The 17,001-nt window shown below is 44.4% G+C and overlaps 1 protein-coding gene across 11 annotated transcripts in view; it reads left to right on the top strand.

The window, feature by feature from the left end:
• The window catches only part of MICAL3 (microtubule associated monooxygenase, calponin and LIM domain containing 3), a 130,938-nt gene that overhangs the window by 29,460 nt on the left and 84,477 nt on the right, over nt 1–17,001 (top strand). For all 11 annotated transcript variants that reach the window (XM_078596817.1, XM_078596826.1, XM_078596825.1 and 8 more), the window contains exons 3-10: nt 2,466–2,673; nt 7,799–7,915; nt 8,583–8,684; nt 9,134–9,289; nt 13,650–13,750; nt 15,223–15,480; nt 16,428–16,543; nt 16,683–16,809. In XM_078596817.1, the coding sequence (XP_078452943.1) occupies nt 2,466–2,673; nt 7,799–7,915; nt 8,583–8,684; nt 9,134–9,289; nt 13,650–13,750; nt 15,223–15,480; nt 16,428–16,543; nt 16,683–16,809 (1,185 nt within the window). The remainder of the gene's footprint in view (nt 1–2,465; nt 2,674–7,798; nt 7,916–8,582; nt 8,685–9,133; nt 9,290–13,649; nt 13,751–15,222; nt 15,481–16,427; nt 16,544–16,682; nt 16,810–17,001) is intronic.

The following is a 17,001-nucleotide window of genomic DNA, read 5'->3' as shown; positions in this document are numbered from 1 at the left end:
TGACCTTTTCCTCCCCTGGATACAGGTCTACTTGAAAAAAGAAACAAAAATATGAAAGCAGTGTAAAATAAAATAATAATACCCACACCTAAAAAACCCCTCCATCTCTTCGGTGTCTGGTTGGCCGATTGGTGCAAAAATTTTGCCCATATTTTATTGAACAACACATGGTGTAAACATAGCTTTTTTTCCCCCTTCATTCCCCGTTACAGTAGCTGAGGCTTGCAGATGAAAGCGGCACTTTTGCATCGTTCACGCTATTTAGGTACTGTAGATGCATTAATTTTTTTGCCAATTGCTGGGTTTTTTTCCCGGCGAATAGCTCCATTAAGTTAATTGAATGTCATTAGAGGAATGCACTGGATGTTTACGCATTGCAAATTATGCCCGATTGCAGTTGTGCTGAATGGAGACACCATGTTTGTTCTCTTTTACAGTGAAGCTCTTACCCCTGCCATATTACCCTCGACTCCTGTTAGCTCAGATCACAGGAAACCCCAGTCATCTGGGTGTTTTCATTTCACAGATAAGACATTTCTTTTTTTTAGGCGAAGCATGCTTGAGCCTGGATTCTGCTGGGACGGATGATCACTATGCTCCCTAAGACGTGATAGGTTGCTGCAGGCCTGCTACCAAGTGATCAGCAGAGGATCGGAGCAGCAAAATAAATAGTCGTACCGTACTTCTATACCCTAATGCTCCCTGCTTTTATCAATCCGCACTGACCAGCAAGTGCGAAGGATGGTCACATTACCCCCCGCGACCCGTTTGACATTGGATTGACAATAGTACACACGCAAGAGGTGTTGCACGACAAATACTTTTATCTTGAGAGCAGTTGTATTGCGGAGAAGGCGAGTGACCTAGAAATAGCGGAAAACGAATCCTTTCACTGCATCTTCTCGTGGGGTCTGCGGCCACCTGGAAACACTCGGATCCTTCCGTGCTGGCTTGGAATCGAAAGCCTGCTTCGTATCCTCAATTTTACCAGGCGCCTTTTCTGTTGACCTTGTGTGCGTGTGTGTTTTTCTCTCTCTCATCCACCGGCACACAGATGTCTATTTTTCTGAATGCTTATCTAAGAAGTATGAATAATATTTATCGAAAACCAAAGCGCAGTGCAGTCATTTCGGTTATTTCTTGTTTATTGTTTTTGAATATAACCGTGACACTGGTAACTGTAGTTTTTTTTTAAAGTCTGGGGCTGTATGTAATGCTGTCGTGTACTGATTAAACCACAGGAGGGGAATGCATTTTGTTGAAAGAATGATTTTAGTGTGGGATTGAATCGTAATATAAATAAGTACTGTATTGCTCCGATAGCTATAACGTCAAGATAATTACTTCTGCCTTTTAGTTTGCAATGTTGCATATCACGTGCAAATTAACACTCCATAATTAATATATATTTTTATTTTCCATCATGAATTTTACGAAGTAAATTAGATATTTTTAAAATAAATATATTATTTCAGAAGCCATGTGATAAGTGCATTCAATTGCATAAGACTCAATGTTTTTCAATTTGTATATTTCATCTAAGTGCATCAACCACTAGAGGTGCAAATGTTCACTGCAATGTTAGAAAAAAAATATTGAGTTTAATTGTGACGGTAAAATAATTCAATAACCGGGTGGATGAAGCCACCCATTTATGTTTGACTTCTTTCGCAGCATTCTTAGCCATGTGTCCTGCGTTGTTCACTTTTCGGTATCGAGTATAAACGTTTGTGTGCACAAGGAAATGATGAATTCTAAATGACCTCAAGTTGACAAGGAAAGAACTGGCACGCACATTCAAAAAAATATTTCTACCCCCGGACATATTTCTCACAAAATTGTGCAAAATTCCCTTTAGGAATATTGAATTTTTGTTTTTCTCACAACCGTGGAGATATATGGTATATAATGCAATACACCATGTAATAAATATTTTCCCGCCGTTCGTTAATAGTCTGTTTGATAAAGAAGGGGGGAGGGGGTGTTGTTGTGGGGGAAGAGGGCGGGGAGTATTACTGGGTCAGATACCACTTGACATTGTTAGTCATGTACGGGACGCTAACTTGATTTGCTTGTTTTCAAAGTGCAGTGCGCTAACCACTCCGCCACCCCCTGTGAATAAATCGTGCATGTTTTTGCGTGCAACGGAGTGATCAAGCCCTTGCATCTACATCGATAGACTATGCACACCAAGTGTAGAAACATACTGTTTCCATACTGCACAAAGTGAGCATCTAAACACAGCCTGCATTTAACATCTCAGCTTTGTGACATTGGACCAATATTGGGCAACGTAGAATGAACCACACCGAGATGCCAGTGGTGTACATCTGTAATGCATGGTAAATAAAATACACTGCCTATTAATCTGACGTCATGGGTAATATATAATCCCATAAGGCCGAGGTCATGCGGATTGATGACTGCGCGTGCTGTTGCCCCTTGTCACCCTCCCCTACCCGTAGTGTCTGATAATCGGCGCTGGGCCTTGTGGCCTGCGCTCGGCCATCGAGCTGGCCTTGCTGGGGGCCAAGGTGGTGGTCGTTGAGAAGCGAGATGCCTTCTCCCGCAACAACGTGCTGCATCTGTGGCCCTACACCATCCACGACCTCAAGGCTCTCGGCGCCAAGAAGTTCCACGGCAAATTTTGCGCCGGTGCCATCGATCACATCAGTAAGTGGCACACTGCGTGCGACCCAACACGCTGCTTTTAACTCCACGTGATGATAGGAAGGTTGTAACCTTGGCAGGCTTCTCAGGATTTATCTGAGTTTGTTCTCGCTTAAACGCCCAAACCTACTGGGCTGTGATATGTGCGGGTTTATAACAGCACCTCAAATGGCTTCCTGACTGTGCAGCTCTGTGAGTGCTGTCCTGTCAAATGTGTGTTTTCTGAGCACTCCGGTTTCCTCCTACACGTAAAAATAATTCCTTAAAAGGCAATGACTGAACACCGATGTAAGACCCTCTGGTAAAACATTAATTTTGTCCCTATGGGACTCTCTCGGAAAAATAAATTACATTATTGTGGCATTACGGTATTTAAATTAGTGCCCCTGCTCACTAGATTGTCCGCCTGATTTTTTTGTGAAACTGATGACCATTCGAGACTACGAACCCGATGAAAAATAAATGACATTATTGTGGCATTACGGTATTTAAATTAGTGGCCCTGCTCACGAGATTGTCTGATGACCATTCGAGACGATTAACCCGATGATTCTATTGTCTCATGTCTGTCTATAAATGCCTTGAATATCAAAATGCTGTTTAACTGACAATTATCATTCATAATGATTCCTTAAGGCAGGAGTAAAGTATGATGGTGATGGCCCATCGGCTAGCTGACCACCATCTGCAGTGCTGAGGTTTGCCTGGTTTACTGTTATTGAAGGCACAGTGGAAGTGTAGTGCACTTTTATAATTGTCTACAAAACCATACTCGTTTTCCCCTGGAGGCCAGTGTGCAAAGGAACAAATGTCAAGGGAGTATCGAGCTATTGTGTTAAATATGTTCCTCCAAGCCTCCTTAGAGAGCCCCTCGGTCTTAAATGCAACAAATCTTTGCCAGCGCAAATGTTTACTGTCTTTCTGTTACCACATTATAATATTAATTCCGATTTATAATGCGCATTAAATTTTCGATCACAATGCACAATGCATGGAAAGCAGGAAACAAAACCGGAACCAGGGTAACCGACCAAACTAAAGAGGGAAGGCCACTTTAAACAGATGGGTTTTCAAAGCAGACTTAAATATATCTCCCGTCTGATTTCCTGATTTCAAGTGGCAAGGCGTTCCATAGCTTGGGTGCCATGCTAACAAAAGCCCGATCATCAAAATAGCATTAGCTAGACCTGGGAGTGCTTAGCAGTTAGAGATGAGAAGATCTAAGGACCTTGATGGAATTTATGAATGTATTAGTTTATGCACGTAATGGGATATTACGCAGTTTTTTTCCCACTCCCGTGCATTTTACAGTAATTTATGATGGTGAAACAATAATTTGTCTCGCGATTCGTAATTATTACAACCCATTCACTGTGCACGCATTTCGTCATGTCATATGTTGGTAGCTAAGCAGTGTTGAGCCTGGCAACTATGGATGGGAGGCTGCCTGAGAATATCCAGGTAATGTAGGCTTAGGCTGCAAGGTAGCTGAAAGATGGTACGACGGCAATTAATTCTTGAATCTATCCTTAGAGGGATTTTGAGTATTTTCCCTTTGTATGCAAGAGTTGTTTCCAGGGCCTCGGGCTTCCACCCACACACCAAACTCGCATTAATGGAACTGTCCATAAATCCCAAGGCAGAGAGCTTCGTGAAAGGTCTGGTAAATCAGTGCGACCTATCTGGGTAAATAAAGGGCATTGTTGTTATAGTTATACACAATAACCACTGCCTTGCGCTCAAGAAAGTGTGCACACTGAGTATTTGATGTCAGTTTGGCCCATGTTAATTCTACACTCTGATGCCAACTGCCACATGGCAGCCTGTCATGTCCTCGGCAACCTTCGCCCAAATCTCTCAGCAACTGTAATTAAGACATGGTGATTACTTGATAATCACAATGAGTTATTATAGGCCATCAATCAGTTGCGTTCTTTTCTTTATTTTCTTTACAATCACTTTCATATTGGCACATGACTGAGGTGTGTATTTGTGCCTGGTGTGAAAAACAACTCTGGAGTACAGGGTCATGTGGCTGTTTGTGACAAAAGCTCGTGTCTACTGCAATAATTTTTGTAGCACTGCCAGCTGGAGGACCGCGTTTATTCAATTACATTGTTGTGTTTTCACCAGCAAATGTATGATTTGCCACTAGGCAAATTCCAAAATTATGCCAAGATTCATGTGCAATGATAGTGTGGCAGATAATGTTTCTCCCCAAGTACAAAAAAAATAGCCTCGCACAGAATCCCTTGATTTTTCACGCCAAGTTTTCTGCAGGAATTTGTGACACGGATGTCTGTGCTTGCGCTGCAAATTTCTGAGGCATCTTGGGACATTGGTCGGGTGATAGCGAAGCGTAGAAATGAGCTTTCAGCATTCCACCAGCTGCGGCTGACTGCCATGGTCACAAGTCCAAGGGATGACTGTAAATTATGTCTATGCGGTGGTGTTTGAACCGATTTGTATATAAAGTTGGACATTTGCAACCAATGAATGGGCCGAGTGTGCAGCCGTTGTTGTTGAGCTCTGCTGCGGAGCGATTGTTACTGAAGGGAGAAGTATTCGTCGGTCTTCTTGGGAAACGCGTGCTGATTTGTGTTGCGCTGCATTTTAACCTCTTTGGCGGAGCGACCGTTGAGCAGGAACAGTGGTGCACTGTCGTGCAGCCAAAACGGCGCACTGGAAATTCAGATGTTGCATACATGCCCGGCTCGCAAATCTGCCTTCTCCTCTGCCGAGACAAACCAGAATGCGCTAATTTACAAATTCATATATTCTTTGAGCTCCATGTGAAATTCGCATTGGTATTGAAAACTATCCATACCAAGCCATGCTGCACATTTGAGTTAATCGCGTAAGATTTTTTTCACTCCACTGCGATGGTGCATTGAGGTGCAAGTGTCAGTGTTTATTCATCTTGCTATTTCATATTTTCGATTGAACTTTTAACCTGCATCAATATAATATTGATTTACATCATACACATTAGGCCTGTAATGATTGATCTATTGTGAGGAATGTAGAGGCATCTTGTAGCAATATGGATAACATTAACCCATCACATACAACCATTACAAATTGAAAATACAACATCCTTCCACACTCTATTTGCAGCATGTATCGTGAGTGTAATAATTAAATTATAATCACGTAATTTGTGCAACATTACACAATTGGTATTGGCATTATTTACTTCTGTAATTTCCATGTGTTTTCGTAAAGACTTGCTAAATATGGTCATTGATGTATAGAAGTAAAGACGGTTCGGATAATATTCTCCAAATAAAGGACACTGGTCGTCTGACGCATGAATGCTTGCAAACTGACGAGGGCAAATCCATTTCCGAGAGGGCAGAGATCGTGAGGCAAAGGGCAGGGCACGGCACAAGACCCGCGGACCTGTGGCAGAGACAGCAGCTTCTCTCACAAAGCCCAGTTATTGAACTCTTAAAGACCGTGCACTGATGATGAAAGTTTATTGTGAATTCATGAGCATATTATCTGCATAGCCGTCAATGCGACTTCATTCGACGCAGGAGGTGTACCACGACTACGTTTTATTTTGAGCCTGCTCATGCCACCTCTTGAAGAAATAAAAGGATCGATGAATAGGGCCACCCAATGCCTAGAATGCACGGATTTTATTACTTTATTGATGATAACTTGCAGAACATTTTGTGTACTATTGTAACAGACCATTGGCCGGACCAAGAAAATGTGCTTCATGGCTATGTTTAGTCATCGGTTTATTTAATTTGTATTGCAAACTTGGCCACTTGGACTCTGTGTCCATGTGGCATTTATTGCAACCAAGCTAGTGGTGATGTCATAGTTACTTCATTGTGAAATAGTGACTCTTAGGGCGTGATGCGTGGGTGGTTAAATCAAATGACCCTTATACTGAAGTGTAGGTATGTGTCAGATACATACTTGGGGTTGTGATTGGGAATACTTTGTCGAAATGACGATGTAGGTGCTGGCGGTGCCATGAATTGCAAAACAGGGCCCTGTTTGCGCACAAATATGATTGTGAAGGTTGATTAATTTCTCGCGAATACATCAACGAGTTATGGTCAATTTGGCATCAGCTGATCTTGTTACATCTTCTGTTCACTATGAGATCTCTTTTTCAGTTTTGTACCAGTTTAAAAGGGTAAAAACCTACTACTATATTTTGCCACTGGTAAAAGAGATATCATAGTGTAAATGCTTACCCCGAGCTCTCAATACTCTGATATTGCACTGTGTTTGAGTTGTACGCCTTCTGGTGTCATCTGGTCCAACACCAATGGGGGGACTAGGCTCTAAAGAAAGCCGTCTCGGGTGTGGACCAATCAACTTCAAGGACAGTGCATATGATTATCATTATCAGAGTTGCTTTTTTTTGTTTGCTTTTTTGACTACTTGTGTTGTGGTTATTGCAAACATGATGCCTTGAATAAAGGTGTCAGTTTTGTACCAGTTTAAAAGGGTAAAAACCTACTACTACATCTTCTGTTCTTATTGACACTTTCGCTTGGCACCAAGATCAGCTTCTCATGAATGTTATCCAGCTTGGGAACAGCTGACCAACGTAAAATTACAAATGGGAGTGTTGATCAACAAGTTTCCCTGACACTGATCGCACTACCTACTCTTGTTCCGCATTATAACAAGACTCACTCTTCGTGGTTTATGGTGGCGCCAAACATTAATGATCTCAGGTCGTCTCAGTAATGGGCAACAAAATTGATGAGGCATAAACCACCTTTCGAATGCGATACGTGGTACACGTAGAAAAGTGGCAGTACTCATAAATTGTTATCTTATCAGGAGATGGAACACAACCGCATCAAGACAGCATGAGATACAGTCTCATTCGCAAAGGTGGTCCTGGCATCAATTGTACGCTTGATATTAAAATCATACAGGTGAAACAAATGCATAAATAACACAAATCTAAACAACAACAAAACTTAAAAACTAAGGTGAAATAACACCTCAAATTTGAAATAAATAACAATCGTAATCAACTATTTATCTGTGAGATGTGTTAAAAGGTGTTTGGGAGGTTTTGTGTGTTTCTGTAACTCGTGTTGACCGTATCGTGCTGCGTGCATGTTGCTTGTCTTGTTGTGCTGCTCAGGCATCCGCCAGCTGCAGCTCATCCTGCTGAAAGTTTCCCTCCTCCTGGGTGTGGAAATTCACGTCAATGTGGAGTTCAAGGGCATTATGGAGCCACCTGAGGACCAGGAGAATGATCGTACGCCTGCCTTTACCAACCGTTCACGCACATACACACACATCAGCCAGCTTAGCCCGATTCGGACAGATTTTTGACAATCCCTATTCGCCAGAATCTGTTTTGTTTTCAACTGTGGTGAATGAGGTCATGGAGCAGTAGTCCAGTGGTTAGTGTCTTGAAGAATAAGCTAATAGCTTCACGGGCCTTTTTTATCTGGTAAAATAAAAATTGGGTTTACTTGTGATTTGATTAATTTCCAATGCTTTGCAATCCTATAATGTTGTTGTATTGTTTGTTGTTGTAACTGTGATCTTCCCCCTACTGGACATCTTTTAAAAAGAGCCGGAACAGCTCATCGGATTCCTTCAGTCTACATAAAGATTCTGATTCTGATTCATGCCCAGCTGACATCGGTAGCAAGTGATACCATCACCAGTCCAGCCGTGCCCAGCCACGCAACCCCACACCCCCCCCTCCCTCCCTTCACCAAGCCGCAATAAAAAGCTTGGTGCATAGTGTGGGGTGGCTTTCAACCATTGAGTAATGGAATGACATCACACCTGGTTGGCTTTGCTTCCAGAAACGTTTACTCTTGATGTGGATGCGTAGCTGGCGCACACACGTTACGGATTCTTTCGCTGCACCAGACCTAATACCCCCCCCCCCCCCGCCAACTGCCTTGCAGGGATCGGATGGAGGGCAGAGATCGTTCCCAACACACATCCCGTCGCTGAGTACGAGTTTGACGTCATCATCGGGGCTGACGGACATCGCAATACGTTGCAAGGTGGGAACACTCAAATGTTACAATTCTGCTTGTGAGACCAGTTTTGTAAGAGCCGACTATGGCTGGTAATGATGAGGTTGGCAATTCGATGCACTCAGCCACTCTTGTCTATCCAGAGCTGACATTTACAATACATCATCTGGCAGACATTTTTAGGTTGAGCTCACTTAGATGATGCTCTAATAAAGCATAGATAACAATTGCCTCTATTGTGTACAGCCAAGAAGGGCATCCAGGCATTTTGGTCTTGCAGCAGCTGCTCTTCCATCATTTTGTACACAAACATGCAAACACCTGGCATCCTTTGATTCTGCGGTCGCCCTTTGATTTTGCAATGGCCGTCCCCGTTAAGTTTCGGAATCCAATGCGTTTTGCAGGTTCATCTCGGTTGTCGATGCCTCAGACTGTGTCCTGTCCTTCCCTTGACGTGACGCTCTGTTTTGGCGCAGGCTTCCGGAGGAAGGAGTTCCGGGGGAAGCTGGCAATCGCCATCACGGCAAACTTCATCAACCGCAACACGACTGCCGAGGCAAAGGTGGAGGAGCTCAGTGGCGTCGCCTTCATCTTCAACCAGAAGTTCTTCACTGACCTCAGGGCCTCCAAGGGTACGTGTGTCCCATGGAGTCTAGCGCCAGCAGACCGGCGTGGAATAGAACTCCCCGAGGGGGCCTGCTGATTGATGTGTGTTCATCTGTATGTATGTATGTTTAACTTATTTTGCACTGTACGTAGCCAACCGTGCTAATAGGAGGTTTTGGGGTAAGGACAACTAGCAAAATACCAAGGGCAGTTCTAAAGAAATGGATTTTCAACCTAGATTTAAAAGTGCATAGCTCCAGTGGCTTCGTAATATCGGAAGTAAGATCATTCTTAGACGGCTGCAGAAGCGCATCTGAAAGCGCGCGATGGAGTGACCATCTTTGTTTGATTTTGAGCCAAAATCCACTGCAAGGATAACCGGAATTCGCATGAATTACGGTCATCCTTCCACCACTAGGTGAGATTTCACACAGCAGGCAGCTTGGCCTGCATCTTGTGTTTTATTTTGGCTCCCTGGTTCGCGAATGTGCGTCGGAACACCTCGCCAATATCACTGGTCTGGAAATGTACATGGAAAGGGATTTGAGGGTTTGGCCTGTAAAGGTAATGACATTGTAATTTTATGAGATGCATTGTGGAGATTAAATATCGTTGTTAGAATACATAGCTTGGTGTCATGTAAAATGGGGGTGTATATTATTAATTAATTACGTATTGGAATTAGAGGGTTTCATTAACTGTGTTCTTTCATTAAGCTGGGATAATCTTTAATTATAATTTTTAAATAGTTTGTAAAAATGTAAGTAAATAAATCGTCGGAGTTTTATTTGTTGTTACGGAGAACTTTCCAAATCTCGGTTATTTTTGGTTGCATGCACATTATGAGAAATGCGATAATCCTTAGCTTCAGATGGGAAATAGAGTGGGTCTTGGAGTCTTGTGAATCCCTGCAGAGCTGAACAGTGACAGTGAAATAATGGATTTATTTTAATGTTTGCTGGCAGAAGTGGCGGAAAGCCACGGGAGGGAGGGTGAAGTTGCGGCTTTTGGAGAAGCTGGGTCTGCACACATCTTCACAATGACCCAAATTCCTAGATTGACATTTGGGCCCCTTGGAGACGACATGGCAGATTCTTGCCATAAACATCAGAGGGGCTTCTTAAAATCCAAACAGATCCCGTAATTCTTTCGGTTATTGCGAACTGCATGTATGCAGCATTTGGTTGACATTAACTCAAAACCACAAACGTCAGTGATTCTATATTGAGCCCATTCATTCTCGCCTTCTGCATTTCCGATTTATGCGTTCCATGTGTTAATGTGCGGTAGCGATGGAGCATTTTCCCTACGTTGTTGGCAGCGACGTATCCATCTTTGAGCTTTTTCTCCCCGGTGTACAGTTAGGTCGTGGTCTCTGAATTAAACATTGGCATAACATTTTGCGGTGGATCCATGCGAACTTTGTCCTCGCGCACGTGATATCTAAGCGATTCGTCATGCAATCCACTGGCCACATCTCGGCAACGAGAATTGGGCACCCGCGCACCGTTTACTCGGTGGTTGTTGATCGAGGTCTAGTTTCCTCACGTTGCTCTCTCCCCCTCTGTCTGCTTGACGCTGTGCGATGAGCTCGATTAATGACGCAGTGCTGACGGCCAATGGCGGCTGGCTTGTCGTCTGTCACTACCTCGCGCTTATTTTTAACGCTGGAAAGAGATGTTGAGCGGAATGTCCGTGACTTTCGGAATTCGCCAAGGGCTGAGCCCCACCAGCGATTGCCACTTTTTGATTGATTTGCCCGTTCTGGTAACCAAGTCTGATGTTCTGTGACAATGAGAATTATGGTCTTAACCTTTGGCGTTTCACTCTTTTGTATGTGATACAGCTCATGCTGAATAGGGTATGTGTGATAACCCTTTATTCCACTTGTGCATGTAACTACAACTATATTAAATCTTGACTTAAAGCTTTCGTGACTGCAGGAAATCATATTCTTTGGGTCTTTCGGTAAAGTCACGTAGATAGGTTCTTCCTGAAGATGAGCGCTTGTGTTGCGATCGAAACGTCGTAGTTTTTATCTTGATTTGAAGCTTTCGTGACTGCAGGAATCCATACTCTTTGGTTCTTTCGGTAAAGTCACGTAGGTAGAAATAAAATAAAATAAATCGCGACGTTTCGATTGCAACACAAGCAACCATCATCAGGTAAGAATGAATGATAAAACACAGACACGGAAACAACATAGGCAGACACACGTGCAGAGAGAGACAAAGAGGGAGCAGCGTGGAATTCCGGACCACAGTGGCCGGAGGAGAGACACTGGTTTAGAGTAAGAAATCAAACTTTAAGAAAGCACACGTCGTAAAATTAAGAAGTGTAATGCAATGCAACACAGAGGGTCTGTTAACACACAGTTAACGCATAACCTAGTTGATTAACGTTCTTCCAAAGATTGCAAAATTAGAAGTTAAGTGTGGAACATGTGTGTCTGCCTATGTTGTTTCCGTGTCTGTGTTTATCATTCATTCTTACCTGCTGATGGTTGCTTGTTGCAATCGAAACTTCGTATTCTATTATTATTCGATTTTATTTTCTACGTGACTTTACCGAAAGAACCAAAGAGTAATTCTTGCAGTCACGAAAGCTTCGAATCTAGTTTTTATATTAATACAGGGCCGGAGATGTTTTAATATTAATAAGCAAATGCCCGAGGTAATAAAGCTTTTTTGGTGGACGAAAAAATGTGGTAATGAAAAAGAACAACATTCCTTGCCTTGATTGAAATACGAGAGAACCTGTTTTGATCCAGACGCTATATATTTTATTCCTTTAAACAAGGTATGGGAGGGTATGCTCCTGTGCTGTGGACATTTTCACCACTTGAAACCGGTACAGTAGATTCATCATGCAGCTTGGCATAGATAATCTCATTTGTCCCAGACCAATAAAATTTGATTTCATTAAAGCCAGAGTATTTATGGGCAGCAGCCATAGCTGGGCAGATATCAACATTTATTTATGATGTATTCTGATTTTACTGCTGACCATTATTTAAGGTTGCTGAGGTCAGCATTTTTATGGTGATGCTGCTTACTTGCTTGGGCAATTCTTAATTTGTATTCCCCTTGCCTTATTTATACGCCCACACCGGCAGCCATTATTTATTTAATTAATCATGCAACTGCCACACAATACATTTTCGCGTAATGGAACCTCAACACAAACCGGCTGGCGAACATGTGGATTTAAGGGCGACTGCGTTGGTCCAGGCTGCCCCCAGGAGGTGTAGTACGGGGGAGGCGGTGGGTCGTGCTCGCAGCTCTTGGCTTGCTTCGACGTGGAACGAGGACACGTGGGGTCCCGCCTGTCCACTTTTGGCCCTGCAGAGTCAGCGGTGGTTGTTGCACAAATTGACTCCACATCTCTCGGGGGCGAGCTCACGCCGTGCCCGTGCGCACAGCTGTGGGAGTTGGCGAGCTAATTGACGAGATGTTGTATTTTTACTGGTAGGAACCTCCTGGTTACACCAGCCCACATGGGATTATTGTGTCCGTCCGTCGTGCATCCAAAAATGGGAGGGGTGGGGCTGGGTGGAGAGTGGAGGGTGGGGAGGGGCTGGGTGGGGAGGGGCTGGGTGGGGAGGGGCTGGGTGGGGAGGGGAGGGTGGGGAGGGGCTGGGTGGGGCTGGGTGGGGGGTGGGAGGGGTGGGGCTGAGTTGGGAGGGGCTGATCACCCCGTGGTGCCCTTATAAAACTCAACGTTTAACCTACTCACACCGGCTTGTGCCCACCCTTACAGTCGGCCATATTTGCGGAATACACCACGCCTGGCCATTGACCGAGCAACCCAACGTTCCTACCAGCTCCCTCCGCAGGAATGTGTTTTAGGAGTGCACCATCGAGGTAGTCGGGTGTGGCTCCCGCGTGCGTGCAGTAGGAACTTGACTTGCGTCTGACGTTGGGAGTTGTGCCATTGCAGCGACGGCGTGTTTGAAGGTGTGTCGAGTAAACGTGTGACATCAACGAGGTTGTTTCAAATAAAAAATGCTGCGCTGCCTGTCAGATATGCTGGGCACCCGGGGGGGATGCAACTCTAAACAGGATGGCTCGTTTCTCCCACTTTGCATGCCACATGAGTCCTCTCAGTTGCTCAGCTTCCTTGCATGTTTTCTTTTTTTCCATCGAAAGATAAAAACGGTTGTTCTCAAAGCTGTGTCTACTAAAACTGTCAATCATAAAACAAGATCTATCCATTACTGGATGAAGGCCTCCACAAGTCATCACCATCTCTCACTGTCTTGCAATGTCACAGATTTCAGTGGTTTTCATAATACTGAAAAACTAAAAATACATAATTTTTCAATTCTCGACTTTTAACTTTGTCTGACATCTATTTATTTGTATTTGCGTGATCTTGCCCTTCCAGGTATTGACTTGGAGAACATTGTGTACTATAAGGATGACACACACTACTTTGTCATGACGGCCAAGAAGCAGAGCCTCCTGGAGAAGGGAGTCATCTTACAGGTGGGGTCTCCTCCTCCTCCCTCTTGAAAGATTCCAGAAGCGGGTCTGTAAATTCATAATGAAGGTTTTTGGGTTAGATCGCGTTATTTATAAATGCGTCTGTTAAGTTATCATCCGAGGCCATTCCTTGCCAAAGTGTGAGGCTCTCCTTGTGCAAGGGATTCCATCATCGTTATCGTTTGTTTCGACTCCATTAGTAATGGAATTGCAACGGAGTATATCAAAGGCTGCCTGATGTCTTGCGCTCCACTGTGGAATGTAGGGCTCTCTGCGATGGGACGATTCTCGGTTGCAGGACATCGTCTCCTAACTAAACTATTTTAAAGCTTTTTTTTATTTTACCATGTACGGCCCACTGAGCTATATCGCTCTTTTTCAGAAGCGATCTAGCCACAAGTGATAGCTCAACGAAAGTGGCTTATGTGGAAATGTATAGCAGCCAAATACTCTTAAGGCATGTTTATTCTAAATGTGGAGGGAAAAACTGGAGGACCCGGAGAAAAACCCACGCGACCACGGGGAGAGAGAACATGCAAACTCCAGATATACAGGCGTCAGGGTCGGGCTCGAACCCACGACTTCCTGTATATCAAGCGGGGTAGTTTATATCTCGCCACCATGGCACCTCCAAAGGGCTGTGGCCCATGCCTTCTGCGCGGAAAGACAAAGCCCCAAAGCTCCCTGCTGGCTGAGATGCATCTTGCTCTTGCTCTGCTGTGCTTGAGGCTTTCTCTAACCCAGGCATATAGGCGAAAGGTGTGGTGGACAAGACTGTTGTTTCATAAAATGTATGTGATTTATGTCGAGCGCTCCGAAGCCCAAAACCGCATAAACCAGCTGCTAATATCACTTACTTGCTGACCCGCCCATACTGGACACCCGTGAAAAAGAGCTTCATAGCTCATCGGATTCCTGCAGTGTAAATAAAGATTCTGATTCTATTCACAGTGAATTCTCCTGTTTGTGTTAATGCATATGGCACTGTTGGCAGATCTTATCATCCTTGGCTATCAGCAAAAATTATTGCAGATTTCCACGCACTTACCCGCAGATAAATACATGCGTTAGCATCGATCGATCCACTGTTGGATGAAAACCTCCCAAGGCTGTGTGGATTTTTTATTTGACTTATCACTTCACCACTCTGGTTTGTGTAGATTTGTGCAGATCAGGAATGCATACATAGGAGCATAGAAGTACAGTACAACAAATTTATTTTGATGCACTCTCCTTTCCTATCCACAATGTAGCCATCCAATGCGCTATCCAGGCTCATACCTTGCTTAGCTTGCGAGATCCGATGGACCTGAGCGCAGAGCCTCCTGGATAAGGGAGATTTGGCCTTGGGCATGAATCAGACATTGTGTAAAAAAAACAAAATCCCAAGCTTGAGGACAGAGACGTCCAACAGAAGAGGAGCCGCCCGAGTCCCTGACGTGTGCCCTCTGGGTGTGTGTCTGCGTCCGCCGCAGGACTACCCCGACACGGAGATGCTGCTGTCCCGCGAGAACGTCGACCAGGAGGCGCTGCAGGAGTACGCGCGCGGCGCCGCCGACTTCTCTACCAACCACCAGCTGCCCTCGCTCGACTTTGCCATCAACCACTACGGGCAGCCCGATGTCGCCATGTTCGACTTCACGTGCATGTACGCGTCGGAGAACGCGGCCCTCGTGCGCGAGCGTCACGGCCACCGGCTGCTCGTCGCCCTCGTCGGTGACAGCCTGCTGGAGGTGAGACGCTCGGCGATGCGGCACATGGCGCGTCGTGGCACAGGACGGTTCCTCCGTAAGAAGATCATGATTATGATGATGTCGTTACGAGGTTATTTATAAACCCGCTTGGATAAGCCCCGTTATTCAATTCACACCAAGGGAACATCGCATGCAACAGATTTCATTTTTTACACATTGCAGGAATAAGCCAATTTAAGTGAAACATTTTTTGGTGGTGTTCATTCAGACGCTGTCTTTGCGACAGCCCTGTTCTTCACCTGAGGACGGCTGCTTGCGTTGTGGCCGAAACGTCGTGAGAATTGTATTTTATTATGTTTGATTTGTATTATTTTATTATTTCCCTTCTACGTGACTTTACCGAAAAAACCAAGAAGAAGATTAAGTGACGTTTTTTATTTGAGCAGCCATGTTGCGTCGGCCGAGACAATCAGCTTACTACATCAATATTACTTTGTGGGAAATCAAAAGTGGATGTGCAAATATTTGAATGGAATCACTGCTGTCAGAGGAATTCTCACCACCTGATGAAGATTATAAACGATTTGAGCGCTGCCCCACACATTTAATTGCAGTGCAGTACAATGTATTTATATGGCAGCTAAATGCGACTACATTTCAGATTGCTAAACAGACATAGTGGGCTAATTTATTTTACAGAGAGATGGAGGCAGTCAATCATAGGTAGAGGGAAAAGGGAGGGTTTTGAGCCTGGACTTGGACAAGGGCAGGGAGTTGATGGATGACTGTGGAGGGGAAGGGAGTTCCAGAATGAGGGCACCGAAGTAGAGTCAGTAACCTCCCACACAGAGTGGTTGTGTTATACAAATTCTTCGTGAGTTTTCTGCATTTAGTGTGGATTTCACCACTGTGCTTGCTCTATATCCGATGATTGTGTTGCATGGCTGTAATTCAACCATGTCCCTCCTGTGTGGTTGTGCTGCCAGCCTTTCTGGCCGATGGGCACAGGCTGTGCCCGAGGGTTTCTTGCTGCATTCGATTCCGCCTGGATGATCCGAAGTTGGGCCCAAGGCACCCCACCACTGGAGGTTTTAGCTGAAAGGTACGAAGATGCCTCGAACTCCGTGTTCGCGCACGTTTTTTGTTTTCTCCCCATTCGTAACGATTTGGATGTACCTTGCCTGCACGTTGTAAATGTTACTGTTATTGTTGTTAAAAGGTGTCTGTTTATCCCCGTGCAGAGAAAGCATTTATCGACTCTTGCCTCAAACAACGCCTGAGAACATAAACAAGAACTTCAGCCAGTACAGTATCGATCCCACCACGCGCTACCCCAACGTCAACCTGAACTTCCTGCGAGCCAGCCAGGTAAACGCATTGCAATGTTCTACTTAACATGTGCGGCGCTTTAAACATTAAATATAGAACACTGGATGTGAAACCAGTCTACTGAATGTGTTTTCCTCTGTTAAGCGTTACACACGATGAGTCGCGTGGGAAATGCGTGTTAACACGCATTTATTTTTGTACATGGCGCATTGAATATATGTGTAATAACAG

The sequence above is a fragment of the Lampetra planeri genome, chromosome 8 (genome assembly GCF_965212315.1).
Source record: "Lampetra planeri chromosome 8, kcLamPlan1.2.h2, whole genome shotgun sequence".
Taxonomy (NCBI): domain Eukaryota; kingdom Metazoa; phylum Chordata; class Hyperoartia; order Petromyzontiformes; family Petromyzontidae; genus Lampetra; species Lampetra planeri.
The sequence above is the reverse complement of the archived record's forward strand: the minus strand, read 5'-3'. Positions and strand labels throughout refer to the sequence as shown.